Source organism: Macrobrachium nipponense, chromosome 18 (genome assembly GCF_015104395.2).
Source record: "Macrobrachium nipponense isolate FS-2020 chromosome 18, ASM1510439v2, whole genome shotgun sequence".
Classification (NCBI taxonomy): Eukaryota; Metazoa; Arthropoda; class Malacostraca; order Decapoda; family Palaemonidae; genus Macrobrachium; species Macrobrachium nipponense.
The window spans coordinates 38804754-38823788 of record NC_087211.1 but is presented as its reverse complement, the minus strand read 5'-3'; the positions used below and the strand labels follow the sequence as shown (position 1 = coordinate 38823788).

The 19035-nt window shown below is 36.1% G+C and overlaps 2 protein-coding genes across 5 annotated transcripts in view; both read right to left on the bottom strand.

The window, feature by feature from the left end:
* Positions 1–2205, bottom strand: part of LOC135196990 (serine/threonine-protein kinase Chk2-like) — a 63233-nt gene extending 61028 nt beyond the window's left edge. Inside the window, exon 1 of the mRNA XM_064223872.1 lies at positions 2039–2205. Coding sequence (XP_064079942.1) covers positions 2039–2077 — 39 coding nt within the window. The 5' untranslated portion in view covers positions 2078–2205. The remainder of the gene's footprint in view (positions 1–2038) is intronic.
* Positions 2206–8542: 6337 nt separating this feature from the next.
* The window catches only part of LOC135196984 (mitochondrial inner membrane protease subunit 1-like), a 22884-nt gene continuing 12391 nt past the window's right edge, over positions 8543–19035 (bottom strand). For all 4 annotated transcript variants that reach the window (XM_064223861.1, XM_064223860.1, XM_064223862.1 and 1 more), the window contains exons 2-4: positions 17795–17945; positions 15925–16122; positions 8543–11641 (exon numbers count right to left, since the gene is read on the bottom strand). In XM_064223861.1, coding sequence (XP_064079931.1) covers positions 11468–11641; positions 15925–16122; positions 17795–17945 — 523 coding nt within the window. In that variant the 3' untranslated portion in view covers positions 8543–11467. The remainder of the gene's footprint in view (positions 11642–15924; positions 16123–17794; positions 17946–19035) is intronic.

The window sequence follows — 19035 nt, the reverse complement described above, 5'->3', positions numbered from 1 at the left end:
GTGGCGGCATCACACTCCCCCGTGGTACGGCGACTGGCCCCTGCACCGATGTAGTAGGTGTTACAGAGACCGCGTGCGGGGTGTACACCAGGTGAGGAGGTGAAGCGTAGCCAGGTGTTGTAAGGGTCGTGGTGGTGGTCGTAACCGTCGCATGGGTGACCGCCACGGAGCCAGCGAGATGGTAGAGCAGCCCCTGGACACTCGGCACGCCCTGCAGCCCCAACGATGCCCCACACCTGTCCGAGGTCGTCCTTCGCGGCAACCGCACCTGAGGAAGCAAAAGTCGGGTGATTAGCTGGATCCTCTACCCGCTCTGCGGCGGAAGACGAAACGGATAGAGGACCCAGAGTACAACTCGACGTCAGGGGATACTAGGCCGCCCTCCTCCACACGTCGACAAGTCAGGTGAGGAGAAGGACCTAGAAACCCCCCCCGAAGGGGAAGGCGCCAAACGTGGAGCTGAGCGGGCGGCAGGAAAGAAGACGAAGTGTCCGTAACCAAAGGAGTCGCGGGAGAGCTTTCCGACGACTCCTTTGCAGGCCTTCGCTTCTTCCTGCCTTCATACAAAGTCCAGTGCGCCTCCGACCAATTATTACAAACTTCACATGGCTCGGCTCGGGTGCATTCGCGCCCCCGACACCGAGCGCACAAAACATGTGGGTCAATTTCCGGGAATGAGCGGAACTTCCCGCATTACGCCCTTCGGTACCCGGGCATAGTCCTCCGTGGGGTAGCGAGGCGAGGAGATTCCATAATTGACCAAAAAAATCACAATTAAATGAATAAAGAGAAATGATTGTACTTACAATGATTCTTTCATACACAAAGACAACCATATACTCAAGGAAAGCAAACGACGAGAAGCGGGCACGAGGCGTTCGAACACAAACGTTACTCGCGTGAGGCCGAAAGCAAAAAAAAGTGATTTGTTTACCTCCCAGTCGCGCGCGCCTGTCGGACAAGCAGTTAACTACCGAACCCCTTGTTCGAAAGCTTACGACCTATCCAGCTGCCGCTAGTACCTTCCTATTGTAAAAGGACCGAAGGTTTGTATGCCGTGTCGGAACAAAACAAGTTTCATACTTTCACTAATATAGGCAACAAAATGTTGTTTTATTATGCTGATTACAACTGCAATCTTGAGTAAGATCAATAAACGTTACATACATACGCTAAAATTGTTCAAATGAGTGCTGGGAAGGCTGGGGAAAGATGGTGGCCGTCACTGATGAGAACCGTCCATGCAAAACGTAGCCGCCATATTGGATTTCAAAACTGCCTTGAAAACATATTTTACGAATAGCTCACATGCTTATTTTAGTTCGTATGGGGCTTTCATATATATCACAATATGTTGACGAAACTTCAGTCTTTTAAATGGTATGCTTAGAGTTGCAATTGTATTCATGTTTCACCAATTAAATATCGAGTGAATAAGACCCGTCCACCGTGATGAGGGTTGGCCTGTCGTGATATTCTACCCTAATATCACATTTTGTTGATGAAACTTCAATCTTTTGAATGGTATGCTTAAAGTTGTAATTGTATTCTTGTTTCACCAATTAAATATCGAGTGAATAAGGCCTGGCCAGCGTGATGACGATGGATCATCCTCGGTTGTTTACCCTGGATCGAACTCTTTGGCATAGCCTACGTTTTTTTCTGGTCGAATAAAAAATTCGGTCCCCTACTAGACTATAATTTAAGTACCTAGGCTAGGTAGCTAGCCTATAGCCAGTAGGTAGGAACGAGACATGGCGGGTAGGTACTACCTAGCTACCTAGTACCTACTAGGGTAGCTACTAGGAATCTATCTACCTATTAAATTGTTTATTAAGAATTTTTAGAAATACCAAAAATTCTTAAAATTCTCATTTGAAATCCTGTCTGTAAATAGGATGAATGATTTTACTGTGGCCTAATGAACCATAAATAGTGGCTTCCGGGTGAACAAGAGACCTTGGAACACCATGAGTTCGGGTTTCTGAGATTCCCATCTTTCGAAGATTTCCAGAGAATAAAATGATGATGATATTACCTGAGTGCTTGCTTGGCTACTTGGATATGGATCCATCATCTCTATTCAAGCATCAACCATCACACTTTCACCCGTAATCGTCAAAAGCAACAGAAAGCAGACACCAACACGAAATCTAACGAGAGTTTTTGTAATTTTATTCGAGTTGTATTTATGGGAGTGTTTACATAGCCCACGTATGGGTACGTTAAAACTGGCAACGTTTCGTTCGACACTAAATTCCATTGACCGTCGTAAAATCACTTATCTTTATTACTAACTGATTTTATTGTTATTAATAAAAGCATTTACATAAAATTTTAAATATAATGATTAATCACTATAATTTTTTACGGAGTTGAAAAATTATATTATATTTTTTTAATGAAAGGAATACATGGAATGCATCTAAATGTTTGGCTGCACCGTTAGAGAACATTTGTTATAAATCAATGAAATTTGCCTTTATTTGTACTAAGCTACCAAGTATCCTTTTCTCTTTTAAGTGAATATTATTATGCGCTATATGGTGTGGGTGAGATCTTGCTCCTGGATGAACCTGTAACTGGAAATAATTTGTAAAATAGAAAAAAGAATCTGGCAATTAGTAACAGGGTGACCAGAAGCGACATGTGTCGCAATGGCGAATCAAAGCAACCTGGAAGAAAATTTTAAAGCGGAAGAATTTCGAGTGTGAGAAAAAGTAATACATTACCATTTCATCAGTTACTGTGTAGGTTCCGTTACTCGGTCCTTTCGTAGCAGTAGGCTTCAGAGCACTATATATTTTATATACCTTGTCAAATCCTCAATCTCATTATTCGGCAATTAAAAAATTTTTTCTGACTATCAAGGTCACAGTAACTACACGGTAACTATACACGACAATTTTATTTAAATAACTTCTCAGTTATCCTCATTTGGGTAATTCTATATAATCCGAAGTGCATTTTATCGTAAAATGGTTCTGAGCACAATTCCCACAAATCCTACGATCAATTTTGAACTTGCATTCCTTCTTGCTGGATGTGTCCATAAATCTGGCAGTAAAAGCAGGTCGGCACATATCCTCCCTATTAAAATATTGAACACTGCATTTATGTCATTTATATCAAATGCCTTCAGCAGAGCATCAGATACTGAAGTAAAGATCGTGGATAAAATAAAACCATATAGTACTCGAAGAATTTAGAGTAGTTTTATATCAACTATTAAAACTTGGACACTAGTTCGGTTCAACCACTATCGGTTCATTCAATACATTCCCAATCAAATAGGATTGAATTAATTTACTTATAACATTCTGCCATCTAACAGCTGAAGGTTTCATAAGTGTTGCAAATAAAATTTTAACGAGAAAGGAAACATACCGATAGTGACTGATGTGATGAACATATTCATGACAAGTGATCATTACTGTGATATAAAGACTTATAAACTGAAAAGCGTTTCAGTTATAAGACTGAGTTACTAACTGCAGGTAACGGGAAAGAAAGTAATGATATCAAGTTCCTAAATATTATATAGCCCTCGCTAACCTCAATGGCCAGCTGTGGGGCATTATGAAATAAAGCCTGTCTGAAGGGGTCAATACCAGATAAAAATGTGATTTCATTTTGGAGTACAAAAATGAGGCTTAAATTTCATGCAAAATTATCAGCACGTATATTAATGGTTATCAGATCATCTACACAAATTGGAACTAATTCACTTTCCAAACTGATTAACAAGCACTTGGCGGATATCTTTCCACAAAACCTCTCAAAAGTGCTCACTGTTGAGAGACACGAACAGTGCATGCATACTGTCTAGTAGCTAGTAACAAAATTTCATTGAATAAAATATGTCGTCAGCCAATCAGTCTCAAGTTTACACCTACGTAGTGTGCACTGTGGTGTTGTAGCCTTATTGCCTATCATTAAAAAGTTTTGTCTTGTGGTCAAGAAATACAAATAAATAGTTATAAATACATTAACATGCAGGAGAAACTCCCACTCTGCTTGAGAATGTGAGCTATGATGTTAAGGTACTAAAAGTATCGTGACAAATGCTTGAGAGTTGACAGGTATGAATTCATAAGTGGAACAGTAGGGTTAAAGATTACTTGGAATTTATTTTGTTAGGGTTATGACTTTTGTCCAGCTGATTTTGAGATGAGAGTGTGGCAGGAGGGTTGTGCAGGGTAACCTGCATTATAGAGTTGGTGAGACAGAAAGCGATAGAGAGAGAGGAAACTATACTCTCTCTCCGTGCAGGAAACAATGAGAACCTTGAAGTGTTATAAAAGGTTCCTAATAGCATGAAGTATTAAGTTTCAAAGGCATTATATTTATAACATGCACTTTTATCTAGAACTGGTAATTGATAAATGAATCTGTTAGGTTGTTTGTATTGAGAAGAAAAAGTCGGAAGAATATAACAGTAATAGTTAGACTAGACTACCTCATTATTTTTGCTCATCAGTTGGCTTCCAAAGTTCATTATGATCGATTGCTGCTCAACACTCACTAGTTTGTTAAATTTGAAGTATTGCTGTGTAACATACTTTAGAATAAGATTGCTGGGTTTATACCCATTAACGCCTTCCTGCCCGTGGGAGGGAATAGCACCTGTCATACTTTGATTAATATACTTGGAGAAAAGGTTAGCTTTTGGTGCTGAAGTGTCAGAATATGAGTTTCATCCTCAATTTAGCAGGTTAAAAAAAATTGTTACAACTGCTGACTCATTCATTTTGTTTGTGATTTGACCATCTCGGGGAAACAGCTCATTGGTTGGATAAAAATTAACCCTTATATGTAAGCACTTGAGTTTACTCCATGAGGAATCTTTTAAGAAGTGGAACAGAACTAGGGAGGGCAGAACTTGATTGCTGTTTACAGAAAGTGAACTTAAACTATTGTAATTTTTAAAATTATGATTAAGTAGTTCAACTAGACAATTGAGCTAATTTACCTAAATTACATGGCTGGCTGGAAAGATTTGCCCTAATTAATAACAGGGATTTGATTTGATTTAATAACATTACTGTACAGCTTTTTAATAAATCGAATAACTGGGTTAGTGGAAAGGATGGCAACTTTTTTCTTCTTCTTGAAACTCATTATTGGTTGTCGATTAAATATTAAGACATTCACACGTAAAATATAGGGAGTTATTCTGCGTATAAGGATTAGAGCATGAGGGCTATTCAACAAATATTCATGGAGTGAACAATTCTGATTAGTTAAATTACTTATACTATCTATCATTCATTTTGGTATGTTGAATTCCATTTTCCTAAATGTATTAGGTTTTAGCTATTTCAGTTTGTTAATGTCATTTTTATTATTCCATACATTTTGGGTGCTGCTAATAATACAGTGCAAAAGAAAAGAGTTCGAGGTAGGAGGAAAAAACAAACTGCTTGGTGGACCCCCACACTAAAGGCCGCTGTTGCAAACAAAATGAAACTCTTCAGAAAATGGATGAAAACTTTGAATTTGGAAGATCACAATAACTATAAAGAAGCGTCGAGAGAAACGGAAAGAATAAAAGCTCAAACAAAAAGAGAAACATGGGAAAGAATAGGAGAAGATCTGGGAAATGATCTCCAAGGTACCAGAAAACTCATATATAGCACTGCCAAAAACTATAGAAAGGGAAGCCAACCACCCTCTTATGTAATCAAAGACCCTATGGATGGGACAATTTTAACCGAACCCCGAGAAATTGAATTAGGATGGAAACATCACTTTGAAACACCACTACTAAACAACGGAAACAATGACCTTGAAGAGCATGTAGAATTTGATGTGGTTGGGGATGCAGAACCTGACATAACAACACTGGAGTTAAAAAATGCTCTCAAGAGGATGAGAAATGGTAAGGCCCCTGGAGTGGATACAATACCTGCAGAGCTCCTTAAAAACATGGGGGAGGATGGAGTCATCTGGCTACTAGAGCTAATCGACATACTCTGGAATGGGCAAATGCCACCTGAAGAACTGGAGAAGAAGATCTAATATGCCCAATCTATAAGAAAGGTGACAAGACAAATTGCAGCAATTATAGAGGAATATCCCTAATGTCACATGCTTTTAAAGTATATGAAAGAATACTTGAAACTAGATTGAGAGGATATGTTGAACCAAAGCTGGGTGAATGGCAAAACGGTTTTCGACCAGGAAGAGGGACAACTGATAGGATTTTCTCCTCAAGATGATATTTGAGAAGAGCTGGGAATGGGACAGGGATAGATATATTGCTTTTATAGATCTAGAAAAGGGCTTTTGATAGAGTACCAAGAATGAAAATATGGGATGCCCTAAAAGACCCTTACTATGGAATCCCTGAGAAACTTATAAGAGCAATTTATAACACCTATCAAAACATCAGATCCAGAGTAAAAACAAATCAAGAGAATAAGACTGGTTTGAAATAAAATCAGGAGTAAGACAGGGCAGCGTCCTTTCGCCACTTCTTTTTATATTGTTCTTAGATAAATGTATGAGGGAACTAGGTGAGGATGAAGCTGCAGATATGACCATCAACCTTATGTATGCAGATGACCATGCAATTGATAGCCCTCAGCGCAGAATCTCTCCAAGAAAACGTCAACAACTGGAACGCGATCTTAACAGCTAATGGAATGCGGATCAACAAGAATAAGACAGAGATCATGCACTTATCACGAACCCAAAAGTAACGTAGATGTAGAATTAGAAGGTCAGACATTGAAACAGTGTAGAAATTTCAAATACTTAGGAGTAGAGTTTAGTGACCAAAACGATTCAAAACTGGAAACAACTACCCGAATACAGAAATTCAGTAACAACCTGTATCTGCTCTACCCACTAATGAAAGACAGAAATATACCTCGCAAAGTGAAAACCATAATATACCTCTCTATTTTAAGACCAATATTGACTTATGGCCATGAATCATGGACATTAACATCAAGAACTAGAAGCCAACTTCAAGCAGCTGAAATGAAAGCCCTAAGACTCATAAAAGGTGTAACAAGACTAGATAGGCTACGAAATGAAGACTTAAGAGAACTGGGAGTGGGGGGGATACTAGATTTTGTGGAGAGAGGACAGCTTAGATGGTTTGGACACACCAAAAGAATGGAGGAGGAGCGATATCCTATAAGGTTTTTGGAATGGACACCGGAAGGAAGGAGACCGGTAGGAAGACCAAAAATGAGATGGCTACAAAACATAGAGAGAGGAGTAGAGAGGAGAGGCTCTAGTTTGCGGGAAGTTGATGAGATGAGGCTCTATGATGATCGCCAAGAATGGAGACTGTTCCTGAAGCAGGACGACTGACAGGCCGGGAGGCCTACCTGGCGTCTGGTGAGAATACATTTTGCTATTTTTTCTGTAGTGCGTTTAAGGGATGTTATAGTAGCTATTTCAGTTTGTTAATGTCATTTTTATTATTCCATACATTTTGCTATTTTTTCTGTAGTGCGTTTAAGGGATGTTATAAGTAGTATAACTAATAGCAGTTACATGTACACAGTCTCGTCATTGTAGTTGCAGCTCTGGCTGTGTTATCAGCTTTTCCTTTACTTTAATGCCTGCAAGGGACAGAATCAAACACATTTCTACATTTTCACCTTCTTTGCATATGCGAAGGGAACATCATATTTGTTATGTAAAGGTATATCTTGATAATACATTTGAAAGGTTTCTGTAGCACTTCTAGAATGGCTGAAAATTTATGTATAGGGTGTTTCGAAATTGGAGCCCAACCCCCCTCTACAGCATAAACTAAAATTTATATGGACAAAAACAAAAGTAATTCAGAATGGGTATTTATTTAAGTTTCTCTCTTGAGTATTTAATATTTTGTGGGGCCTCCATCTGCCTGTCCCACAGCCCGCATTCTTGAGGGGTATGATTTCAGCAAATCGCAAAAAAGCCGAGACTCAAACTCCATTTCCCTGAGCACTTTGGTCACCTCTCTTTGCAGGTCATCGAGGCTTGGTATACCAACATAGTTCACTGAGCGCGCTTCAACACGATCCTTCAAGATACTATCAATGTTTTCACACACATTAAGGTCAGGGAAGCTACCTGGAAATTCACTTGACAAGAAGAAATCGATATCACTGTTTCGAAGCAGCTCCTGTGTCTGAAGAGCCTTGATACATGGTGCCTTGCCATGCAAAAATGTGACTTCTTCAGCAGATAACACATTTTCAAGTTCTTTGAGGAAAGGAAATACTCCACCAGTCAGCACAGTTTCTCTGAAGTATTTTCCATTCCATGACTGTCCTTTTTCTTTGATGATCCACATTAACTGCTTGGCTGTGAAACAGAGGAAAATTCCCAAACATTCAGGAAATTTCACAACTTGGCGATAGCGCACATCATCGCTGATATCATCCAACTTTGCGGGCCAAATGATGTAATTTTTATGATTTGGCTTCCTGACTGTGTAAATGAAGAATTCATCTGATGTGGCAACATAGAGGAAATCAGCTTCATCCCAATCTTTAAGAAATGAACCACAAAACCATGAACGGTCTTCTCTCTGTTCTAGTTCAAGCGCCAATTTAGGTAAAGACTTTCTCGGTCTACCCACTGCCTCAGCTATGATGTCTTCTGACTCCTGAGAAAGGACTTCAGGCCTTCCAAGATTCTCACTCTTTTTGTGAAGACAGTCAAATGGATTTTTGTTCCAGTATCTTTTAACAAAGGATTCATCTCTTTTAATGTATATTTAGCTATCCAGGAACGTGAAATGAAGGGTGCACTAGCATCCCTGGCCTCTCTGAAGCCTGGATTTGGTCAATCCATCTGATTTCCTCCGAGTCATTAGCCATGGTTGTATCTAACTCCGTCACTCAGTCTGAAAATACAAGAAATGTAAAATGAAAAATAGCTTAATAGAAACTTAAGATAATGTACTTGGCGCAGAAAACTTCATAACTTTCCATTTGTTCTGTGGAGGGGGTCTCTAATTTCGAAACACCCGTTACGTATTTGAAATGGTATATAATTATAATTTCAATGTCTTATCATTTGGTACATAATTCTGTTGTGGAGGCAAAAGCTTTGCTAAGAATGTTAAATTGGACTTTTGTTGTGATGTGGATGTAATTTTCTCGCAAAGACTTTTGCACTATTTAGGTTATGTCTGATGTTGTTTATGATATTCTTGGGTATAAGTACTATATATTTTTACAAAGCTATTTTAAATACGTGTGTTAAAATTTTACCTCATGCATAACCCACAATGAATTACACTACAGTTCTTTCATAGGAAATAATTTTATATTCACTGACCCAACCGGTAGACTGGCTCTACTTACGATATGATGGCAGATGATTACATGTATTTTTATTTGATTAAAAACTTTTTGTTAGTGAATCACATTCTGGTATATTTACTTCACTATGTATAACTGGTAATCACAATGAAGAGTTACAAGTAATTTGCCACTTTCAACTGGAATATAAGAATTCATAGATGATTTAGAAACTCCAGTGCATATTCGAGATTTTTATGAACTTTGTGCAGTAGTAATGTCGTGCAATTTATGAAAAAAGCACACCTCATGATCATAACATGGACATGTAAAATTGAGTTACTCCTAAGTAGCTCTGTGACTAAGATCAATGATTTTTATGTCCAATAAGCCTTCCATTTTAGATGAGCATGTCAAAATTATAATAATTAAAAATAATGCAAACAATAAAGACTAAAAGATATATGAAAACAAACAAAAATATCAAATTGAATCTGACAGACAACAGAAATTTAGCAAAACAGAAGAGCGGTGAAACAATTTATTACAGAATTTATAGATATATGTACAGCAAACAGAAACACAAGAATGACGGAAGAAGACAAAGATGATATAATTCCATGAGGCAAATAACAACAATACTTTCACAATCTGACCACCACATCAACTGTAAATTGTATCTGAATGGTGATAAATAAAGTTCTGAAAATTGGATCGAATTAACTTTATTTCAAACCTCTGATTACTATACCTAGAAATGTAAAATTCTGTCATAATCTTTCTTTTATGGCATATGAAAGTGATAAAAATTACTATATCAAAACACAAACTAATTTATTATATCATTTCAAATTTTCCTTAATTATCATAATTCAGTTCACCATCAGGTCATCTTTTCATTGCAATTGGTAACTTTCCTGCTAAAACCAAATAGCTTTTCTTGCACTAAAACAGCCTCATTGTCTTCTGTATGACCTACCACAGTGCAAAATTACTTAGAATTGAGAAAATACAAGTTTTATCAAAAACATTAATTCACTATTATTTCTGTTTCATTCTATTTCTTACTTTTCTTGGAGTATTCTGTAAATACCATACTTTCATGAAACATTGCTTGGGAGTTTTCAAGAAGGTTATTCAAAGGCTTACAAATTTATTCATCAAAATTTGACTACCATAAAGCAAGCTGCAAATATGGTGATAAAATACCCATCATCCTAAGCAATTAAATAAAATGCAGTACATTCAATTCAGTGTTTCTACTAACTAAAAAATATCCCTAATTCACACTGTAACTATCAGAACTGTATCTTCTATCAAACAGTAAGAACATTCCATTAAATCTGCTTTACTTTCATGTATATAAGTTTCCAAAAATGTATTACTGTACTAAATACCTAGTAGATGTACTCATTGGTAAAAGCTATGCTACTATTGTATACACACTCTTCACTTGATAAAATTATGACAAGCAGCTAAGCCTCTCAAAAGACACTTGCAAATTATTTCCTACAACTTTCACTGAGAATAATCAACATTCATTGTTTTATACAAAATTCCCACTACTGTACACAAATGAATACAGTGTTCCACATAACAAAATAGTATTTACATAAATACAAAAGAAAATGTTTATTTATTTACATAACGTTTCTGGTCTACACAAGCAATATAACTAAGGTCAAACCAATTTTTTGAGGAACTCATTACCGTATTTTTGGCATTGAAGATGCAATTTATGAAAAAAAATTTAAAAAATGCTTTCAAAACTTACTGTCTGTCTTCTAGGCTGAAGGCACTAGAAGCTACCTACCATAGGGAAATTCTATATGTACTATGTCTGATTTGGTCATATTCAGTGCTACATTCCAGCCTTGTATTGGTAGAGTTGGTTTATTTTTTTATTAAATCACAACTTTTAACACCACAGCTTGGCATCTGATAAAAGAAACTCCTAAATCACTGGTTACATGATTAATACTGTTTCTGTAATTCACATAGAAAAGGGTACTGTATCTCTTTTAAGATTTATTTACTCAAAAGTAGGATGCGTCTTTGACACAAAAATATGGTAATCGATTTGCTATAACTAATAAAATTACCTGTACCTGAATTTATCTAACCTTATACATATTATGACAAGAGAAACAATATGTTTCTGCACATTGTACTTTATAACTGTCTATAAAAATAAATGATCACTTAACAAATCACCTATCAATTTGCCATTCTTGAAGAGAATCCAATCTTCCTAGGTCAGAGAGAGGCCAAACCCTACAAACAGCACGGCCACGAATAAGGCCGGCAGGAACAGAACCAAATGTTCTTGAATCAGTCGAGTTCATTTTGTTATCTCCTTCAAGCCAAACATGTCCTCTTGGAACCTGGAAAACAGGGTAAGTGTTCATTTTATGACACATTTTGACAGAAAACAGATCATATTGCAGGACAGTATGTATATATACTGTACTGTACTTTTTATTACTGTCTTTCTCTTGCTCCAAGTTTGTTCAAGGCCTATGAACCTATTCTAGACCTTTAATTGTAAACAGTAAAAAAAAGAAAAAAAAGTTATTACAGTAAAACAATTTCTGGAGCATTTGCACAGATAGATTCATGGAATGGTGCAATTCCAAACTCTTATGCAATAGTATGTATGTGGTAAAAATGTGTACAGGCAGTCCCTGGGTTATGTTGGGGGTTCTGTTCCTGAAGTGCGACCTTACGTAAACTGGAACACTGAATATTAAAAAATAAAGTGATGAAAGCGTTACCTTTAATCCTTTGGTTGTCACAAATGATTTACCTTGCTTCTGGTGAGGTATGCATCCACGACTTTCTAGAATTTCCTCTAAAAATTAACAAATTCTTCTGTTGCTTACAGCACACCAAAAGACTGAAACAACTTAACCTTGGAACATCTGCTGTAACCCAGGACAAACCTTTTTGATGAATATATTTGAAAAGGGACATAAGCTCAGAAAGATATAACCGAGACCAACGTGACCTGGGTATTGCAAGTATTGACAAGACTGATATACAAGGGATACTGAAAACTAAGTAGCGTTATGCTTTGCTATTTTAATAGCATCATGAATTGAAGTATTGAAATGCATGCATAGCTTTCCTTTTCATGCAGATGATAGAAAAAAATCTTCATATGGTCTTTTACCATCTGTTTTCTTGATCAGGTCGATCAGGAAAGCAGTATGCCACATCTGACTCATAATTTGTTACAGAGAACACCGTTTCAAATTTTAACCTTACTCAGTTGACATTGTCACATCTTGGTGTCTCTACTGTTCAACTTGTATGGCTTTCCTCTCTTCAAGGGAAAGGCCTATTACTTCCTTCAGAGTTCAGCTACTTTCTTTTTCCCCCCTAATTTTTCCCTTTGGACCTATGCCAGATAACAGCACTGAATTGCCTGTCCTATTGGCATCTTATCATTCCAAGGCAATACATATATAAAAAGTGATCTTTAGGAAGTATTGTCTAACTGAATTGCTGGTGTTTTTACTATTCTGAATTTATTTCTGGTGATAAAAATTCATTTCTCGATATAATGTGGTTCGGATCCCCTAGGAGAGCTGTTAATCATCTCAGTGGTCTGGTAAAACTAAGGTATACTTTACTATTCTGGATATTTTCATCAATGCGTGCAAACTGATACTAGAAGTACCAGTGATGTACAAATATCCCATTACCTCAAAATTTCTAGAATTCAACTCAGAAGCACTTAAATAATGAATAACTCTATTTAGAGAAGCTTATGGTTTTGGGAAATACAAAATCTTTTGAGTACCATCTCATCACAATACTCACATTCCCCTTAAGGGACTAGACATCTGATGAATTATCTCCATTCTTTTTCTCCCTTGTCTAACTCTCTGCCTGAATTACCATCTATTTACGGTACTCGTGTGAACTTTTTTCATGATCTTTTCAACCTTTTCAAAAGTCAGCAGCTTGCCACCTCCATACTTTATTGACTAACTGTTCTTCTCCACTTAACAATTTAATTCTATTTTCCAGCTTTACAATACCTTATATCTCTCCTGCTTCCTCATGTGAGATACAATCTTCCCCTTAACTCTAGCTATAAATCTGAAATATTTTGTAGTTACACACATTAAGAATAACTTCATTTTCTTGATAAGAAAATGAAGCTTGTTTTCTACGTGTACAAAGCACAGACCCTACACAAGCATCTCACACGTCTAGCAATGGAATAATCCTTATAACGAGAGTACAACAATCACGTTCTACTTCATTAACATTATGCGAATCAACATCATTGCTGAACATAATTTTTAACAAGTAAAAATTTACTTTCTGTGAGAAACTACATTATATATACAGTAAATGACTTTAATAACAGTATTATTTTGTGTATATTTTTACTGCTAAAAAATATAACACTTCATTAAACTTCTAGCGCTGTCGGAAGACCTAATTAAAATATCACTGCTGCACACCATCATCCTTATTCTACTCATTTACTTTTAATTAATACAGTTGGTTTTGGTAAAAAAAAAAAAACATTACAGTAATAAGTATATACCTACTCTTTGATGATGTTCAAATCACAATAAGAGTTACAAGGTATCAAAGGTACAGTCACATACTAAACAGCACAGCACAGCAACAAAACTATCAGCAATGATAACCTAAATATTCTTTCAGTAGTCTCATAATACCCAAGTTAATAAAATGGCCTGGAGTGCTATGAGGTTACATGGTAATACAGCATGGTACAATACAACAATACCTGGCTGGCATGTAAGATTATTAACATTCATAAAAAACCAGCCTAACTATGAGAGAAAAATATACAGGCAGTCCCCGCCTTACTACGGGGGTTCCGTTCTTGAGATGTGCTGAAAGCCAAAAATCATTGTAAGCTTGAAAATTGTTAAATATAATATGTATTAAAAATTATGTAAACTGCATTTTATTGCAATTTTCATTATAAAACCTTCAAATATTGATTATTTTGCATTCTTGGAGTCATATTTCTTCCGTTAGCTTGGCATTGTAAGTGTCGTAACCCTGGAACATGTGCCATAAACCTGGAAATAACCTCGGAATGTCGTAAGCCGAACCCGCCGTAAGCCAGGACTGCCTGTATACACACAAAGCATCTTTCCCACTCATTTTTGGTATTTATTAAAATACCAAATGTAGTTTTGCATGGTTCACTGTTAATAGTAATTGGTATTGATGTCAGTAGAGGGAGAGTTACAGTTAAGCATAATGGTGTGCGTGTGTGTGTGCATAACACATATAATAAGAGCATATTCATACCAGCTATTACGTACATAACTCCCGTTCTAACTATAACGATGCATGCTATACATAAAAGAACTCATTCTGAATTATTGTACAGCTTTATACACATCATAAATTTATAACTGAACTTGATATTCTCAAAACAATGGGCAATATTCCATGTTGCTAGCTAAGCAAAAATAAATTGTGACAATATATGTATTGGCTGACAAGCATACATACCAGAAAATTAATATGTATCAGGTTACCAGGTGTACAATAAATATCAGCTGTACCAGAATAGTGCATAATCATTTGTGCAAAAGATGCTACCTTACTAATTATACAAGTCTCACTGATAACATGGCTAAATGTGAGAGACATTATTCTTATGATACAAATAAACGGAGTAAGAAATTTAACATCTTAAGTTCAGTGCTTGGCACTCCTGTCCCACAGCAATAACAGGACAGATTCAAGAAATTGAGAATTCACAACACTGCTTACACAATATCAACAGTCACAAAGATGTTATCTAAGGATTAGTAGGAAATAAGAGGAAGTGTCGACTACTACTTCTTTACACTAGCCTCATTAACCTGATCAAATGACATGTAATTTACTGAAGATTAATAAGGGTGCAAGTAGATCAGGTGCTGTGAATACTGACTTCCATATACCTGTGGTCCTAAGTCAACTATCCTTGACTGTAGAGCCCTCAAATCAATCCTGTCTTTAACTTCTATTTATAATGTGCCACTGTGTCTTCTATCTCTACTATTACTTCAACTCATGTACCCTCTGAACCTTGAATTATCTTCATCAGCCTGAAGGTAGGGCCACAATCAGAAATCAATTCCACTACTCATCATTAATTACTATCCAGACAAGAGGCTTGGCAAGTTGGGTAAATTTGATTACACTATAAAAACTAGAGGCTGTAAGTCCATAAAACCTAAATGGGATAGTACCAGCACTTAAGCAATCATTACCATGCTTAATTATGAATTAATAAAGTTGATGCAGCACTACAATTCCTATTACTATGCATACTAAAAAAAGGTGGGCAATAACATGGTAGCATCAACCTCAGAACTCAATCACTCCACATCTAATACATGTATGTACCAAAAATAATAGAACCCTGTTGCCAAAAAATTACAATATATTCCTTATGGTTTTGTCTTTGTTCTGGGCTACTGCACTGCCTGCAACAAATACCGAACACATTTGTAAAGCAAGGGTTCCCATACATACATGTACGAGCAATGTACTTTTCTGACGGCATTCATGACAGAAAAAATAGCAGTAACAATGACTCAATAAATAACATGCTTCTAGTTGTTAAATAATGTTTAGTATAAGAACAAGAATAATCTAATGGAAAGTAACTCACAATCTGCGTACGAAATCCATTCTTGACTTTGTCTCCTCCAAGTCCCGTCACTCTTTTACATATATGGTGATGGGGATTCATAGGGGATCGAGCAATAATCACATCTCCTCGGCTGATACGATTAAAACGGGGACTAATATGTTCTGTTAGTATCACATCCTCTGAGTAGATTGTTGGCTCCATTGAAGGACCTTTACACTTTGAAATGATAAAAGCAAAAAACAATTAATTTTGTGCTAATGATTATGGGTTACAAATTCTAATGTACAGTAACTTTTTACAATGATTATCTAGGTAGTTCACTTTAAAAAAACAATGGAGAAAAAACAAATGCAGGGTAAAATTAATGAAAAAAATGTTGTACTTAACTCAATTTGAAGTTATTCTACTACCTATAAGATTTCTCTGATCTAAAAAATTAAAATACATACAGTGGTACCTTGAGATACGAAATTAATCCGTTCCGAGGCGGCCTTTCTATCATGAGTTTTTTGTATCTTGAACTGCATTTTACATGTAAAATGCCTAATCCGTTCCAAGCCCTACAAAAACACCCCAGTAAATTATATTTCCAGGCCTACAACACATGTTCCAGGGTTACGACGCCGATCCGACGGAAGAAGTATGACTCCAAAAAGGCAAAATACTGTATATACTTGAGTAATATTCAACTGCATGTAATGTTCAACCCCATTTTTACTGCATATATTAGGACTTTAGCATATGTCCCTTAGCAATAAGCCTAGCCTATGTTAGCGGTTGCTATTGTAGCCTAGTCCATGATTCTGACATCTAAACCTTAGAAGCTAAAAGCTTAGAATATGCCAATAAAATGTATAAATAATCAGTATTTACTCATTTCAAATAATTATTAATTAATCATTAACTATAATACACAAACAAACAAACAAACAAAACTTCCAATCATTTGTTTACATTCAGCTCTTATTAGTACCGAATGATCGCCAAGCAATCACTTTTCCTAGGACACAGTAAGCCATAAATTTTCATTACTATCTCTCTTCAACTAATAAAACTACCAAACTATAATAACCATTCATTTCTATTCTTTATTCTATCTTTACCTAATGGAGATACCGAGTTACTGACAGCAATAATGAAACACATACGTGACGTAATATTAAAACAGAAGAAGAATTCTAGAGTATTTGTTGGCTTTGATGATAGCAGTCTGATTTATTTTATATTTTATGATATCTAATTCACAATTCTTTTTATTAAAATGTACGCATTTCAAATAATTATTAAGTAACCATTAACTATAATAAAAAAAAAAAAAGCTTCCAAACTTCTGTTTACATCCAGCACTTACGAGTACCGACTACCAAACGATCGCCAAGCAATCACTTTTCCTAGTACACAGTAAGCCATAAATTTTCATTATCTCTCTTCAACTACTGAAACTACCAAACAGTATAATAACCATTCATTTCTATTCTTTATTCTATCTTTACCTAATTTTTTTTTAATTAAATGTATTGCATGAATAAGTTTTTCAATTTACAACGTTCTTTTACCAATAGAATACATAAAGCACAAGGGGTAGATGCTGACCAATAGGAGAGCACGATCTTATGGGGTGACTAGCATCAGGAACCAATGGGAGAGCGGGAGGATGGTGGCGAGTTTACTCAGTTGGCGGGGCGCTAGTTTTAAAATTGTTCTCTGTGGTCCCGGCAAATATCGGGACTTTACAGCAACAACCTTTCGTAACTTGAGCAATATTCGTATGTAGAGCCGTAAAATTTTTCGTATTTGCTTTCGTACCTCGAGTTTTTCGTAAGTTGAGCCTTTCGTATGTCGAGGTACCACTGTAGATCTAACCAGTATGATCAGTGCTTTCCCTTACCACAACAAAATCTCCAACAAATTCCAGGGTACAGTGAGCTATGCAGCCATACTGTACCATATAACCTGCTACTCCGAGGGTGCGACCAAGCAAATGATAAATTCTGCCACGCATCACTTTATACTTTGCATCTTCAAAAGCACTTCTTGTTCTGAAATGCAAAAAAGTAAAATTATATATATGTATATATATATATATATATATATGTGTGTTGTGTGTGTGTGTGTGTGTGTGTGCACGCAAGTCAGTATCATATATATTTGTAGGTTCATGAAGAAAGTCTCTCATCCAGAATCATGAGGACCAGTGTGTTACAAATAACTGGTTTTTCTTGATAACTTACCCTCAGCCTAGGGCACAACCTAGGTTAATTCAGTCAGATTTGCAAAGGACATTATAATGAATGGATATAAACTATAAAGAATTAATACAACAAAAACATAAAAATTTAAATCATTAAATATATTAAGAAAACAGTAATATTAAATTAAAGAAAGCTAAAGGCCTGTTAGATTCACTACAAATCGGACAAAGAACTGAGTAGGATACACCACTCTTAGGAATGCTGTACGTATTGTGCATCTTAAACTCAAGAACAACTTGTGTAATGAATTCATACAAAAGTATTCTATACAAAATGTATACCCATTATGGAGGAAGTAATAACAAGGAAAATTAAAGGCCAAATGCTTTACTCTGTCAATTCTTGAATCTCTATTGTAGGCTAGCATACACTGTGTAAAGCCTATACTATCATGGAACATGTCATTGTCAGAGACTGAACATACAGTATGAAGATTTAAATTGAATATAGGTAAGTAGAACATAGCAATGACTATGTATTTGTCATAAAATAAAAAGGTCTTATATTTTCTTAAATTGTTAGAATTCTAACAAACCACTACTAAACAGTTCGATGGATACACATTAAATTTGGAAATAAGCTAGGCTATATACATTAAAAAGGACTAAATAATTAGTACATGTATAGTAAAAATGCTTCATCTTTTACTCTAATGTTAAACATCTTAATTTTTGACCTGTCAGTACATCTTAATCATTGAGTTCTCAGTCTTCAGCCTCATGCTACTAGACCTCCACCAATTTCTTATTCCTAGTGGTATCTTCCAACTGTACCCAACCATGAATTTTAATATTCTATAATTAAACCTTTCTAAAACCTATTGTCCTAATCAATGGCTATGTTTCTGCTGGAAGTAACCATTGTAAGTCTGTCCTCT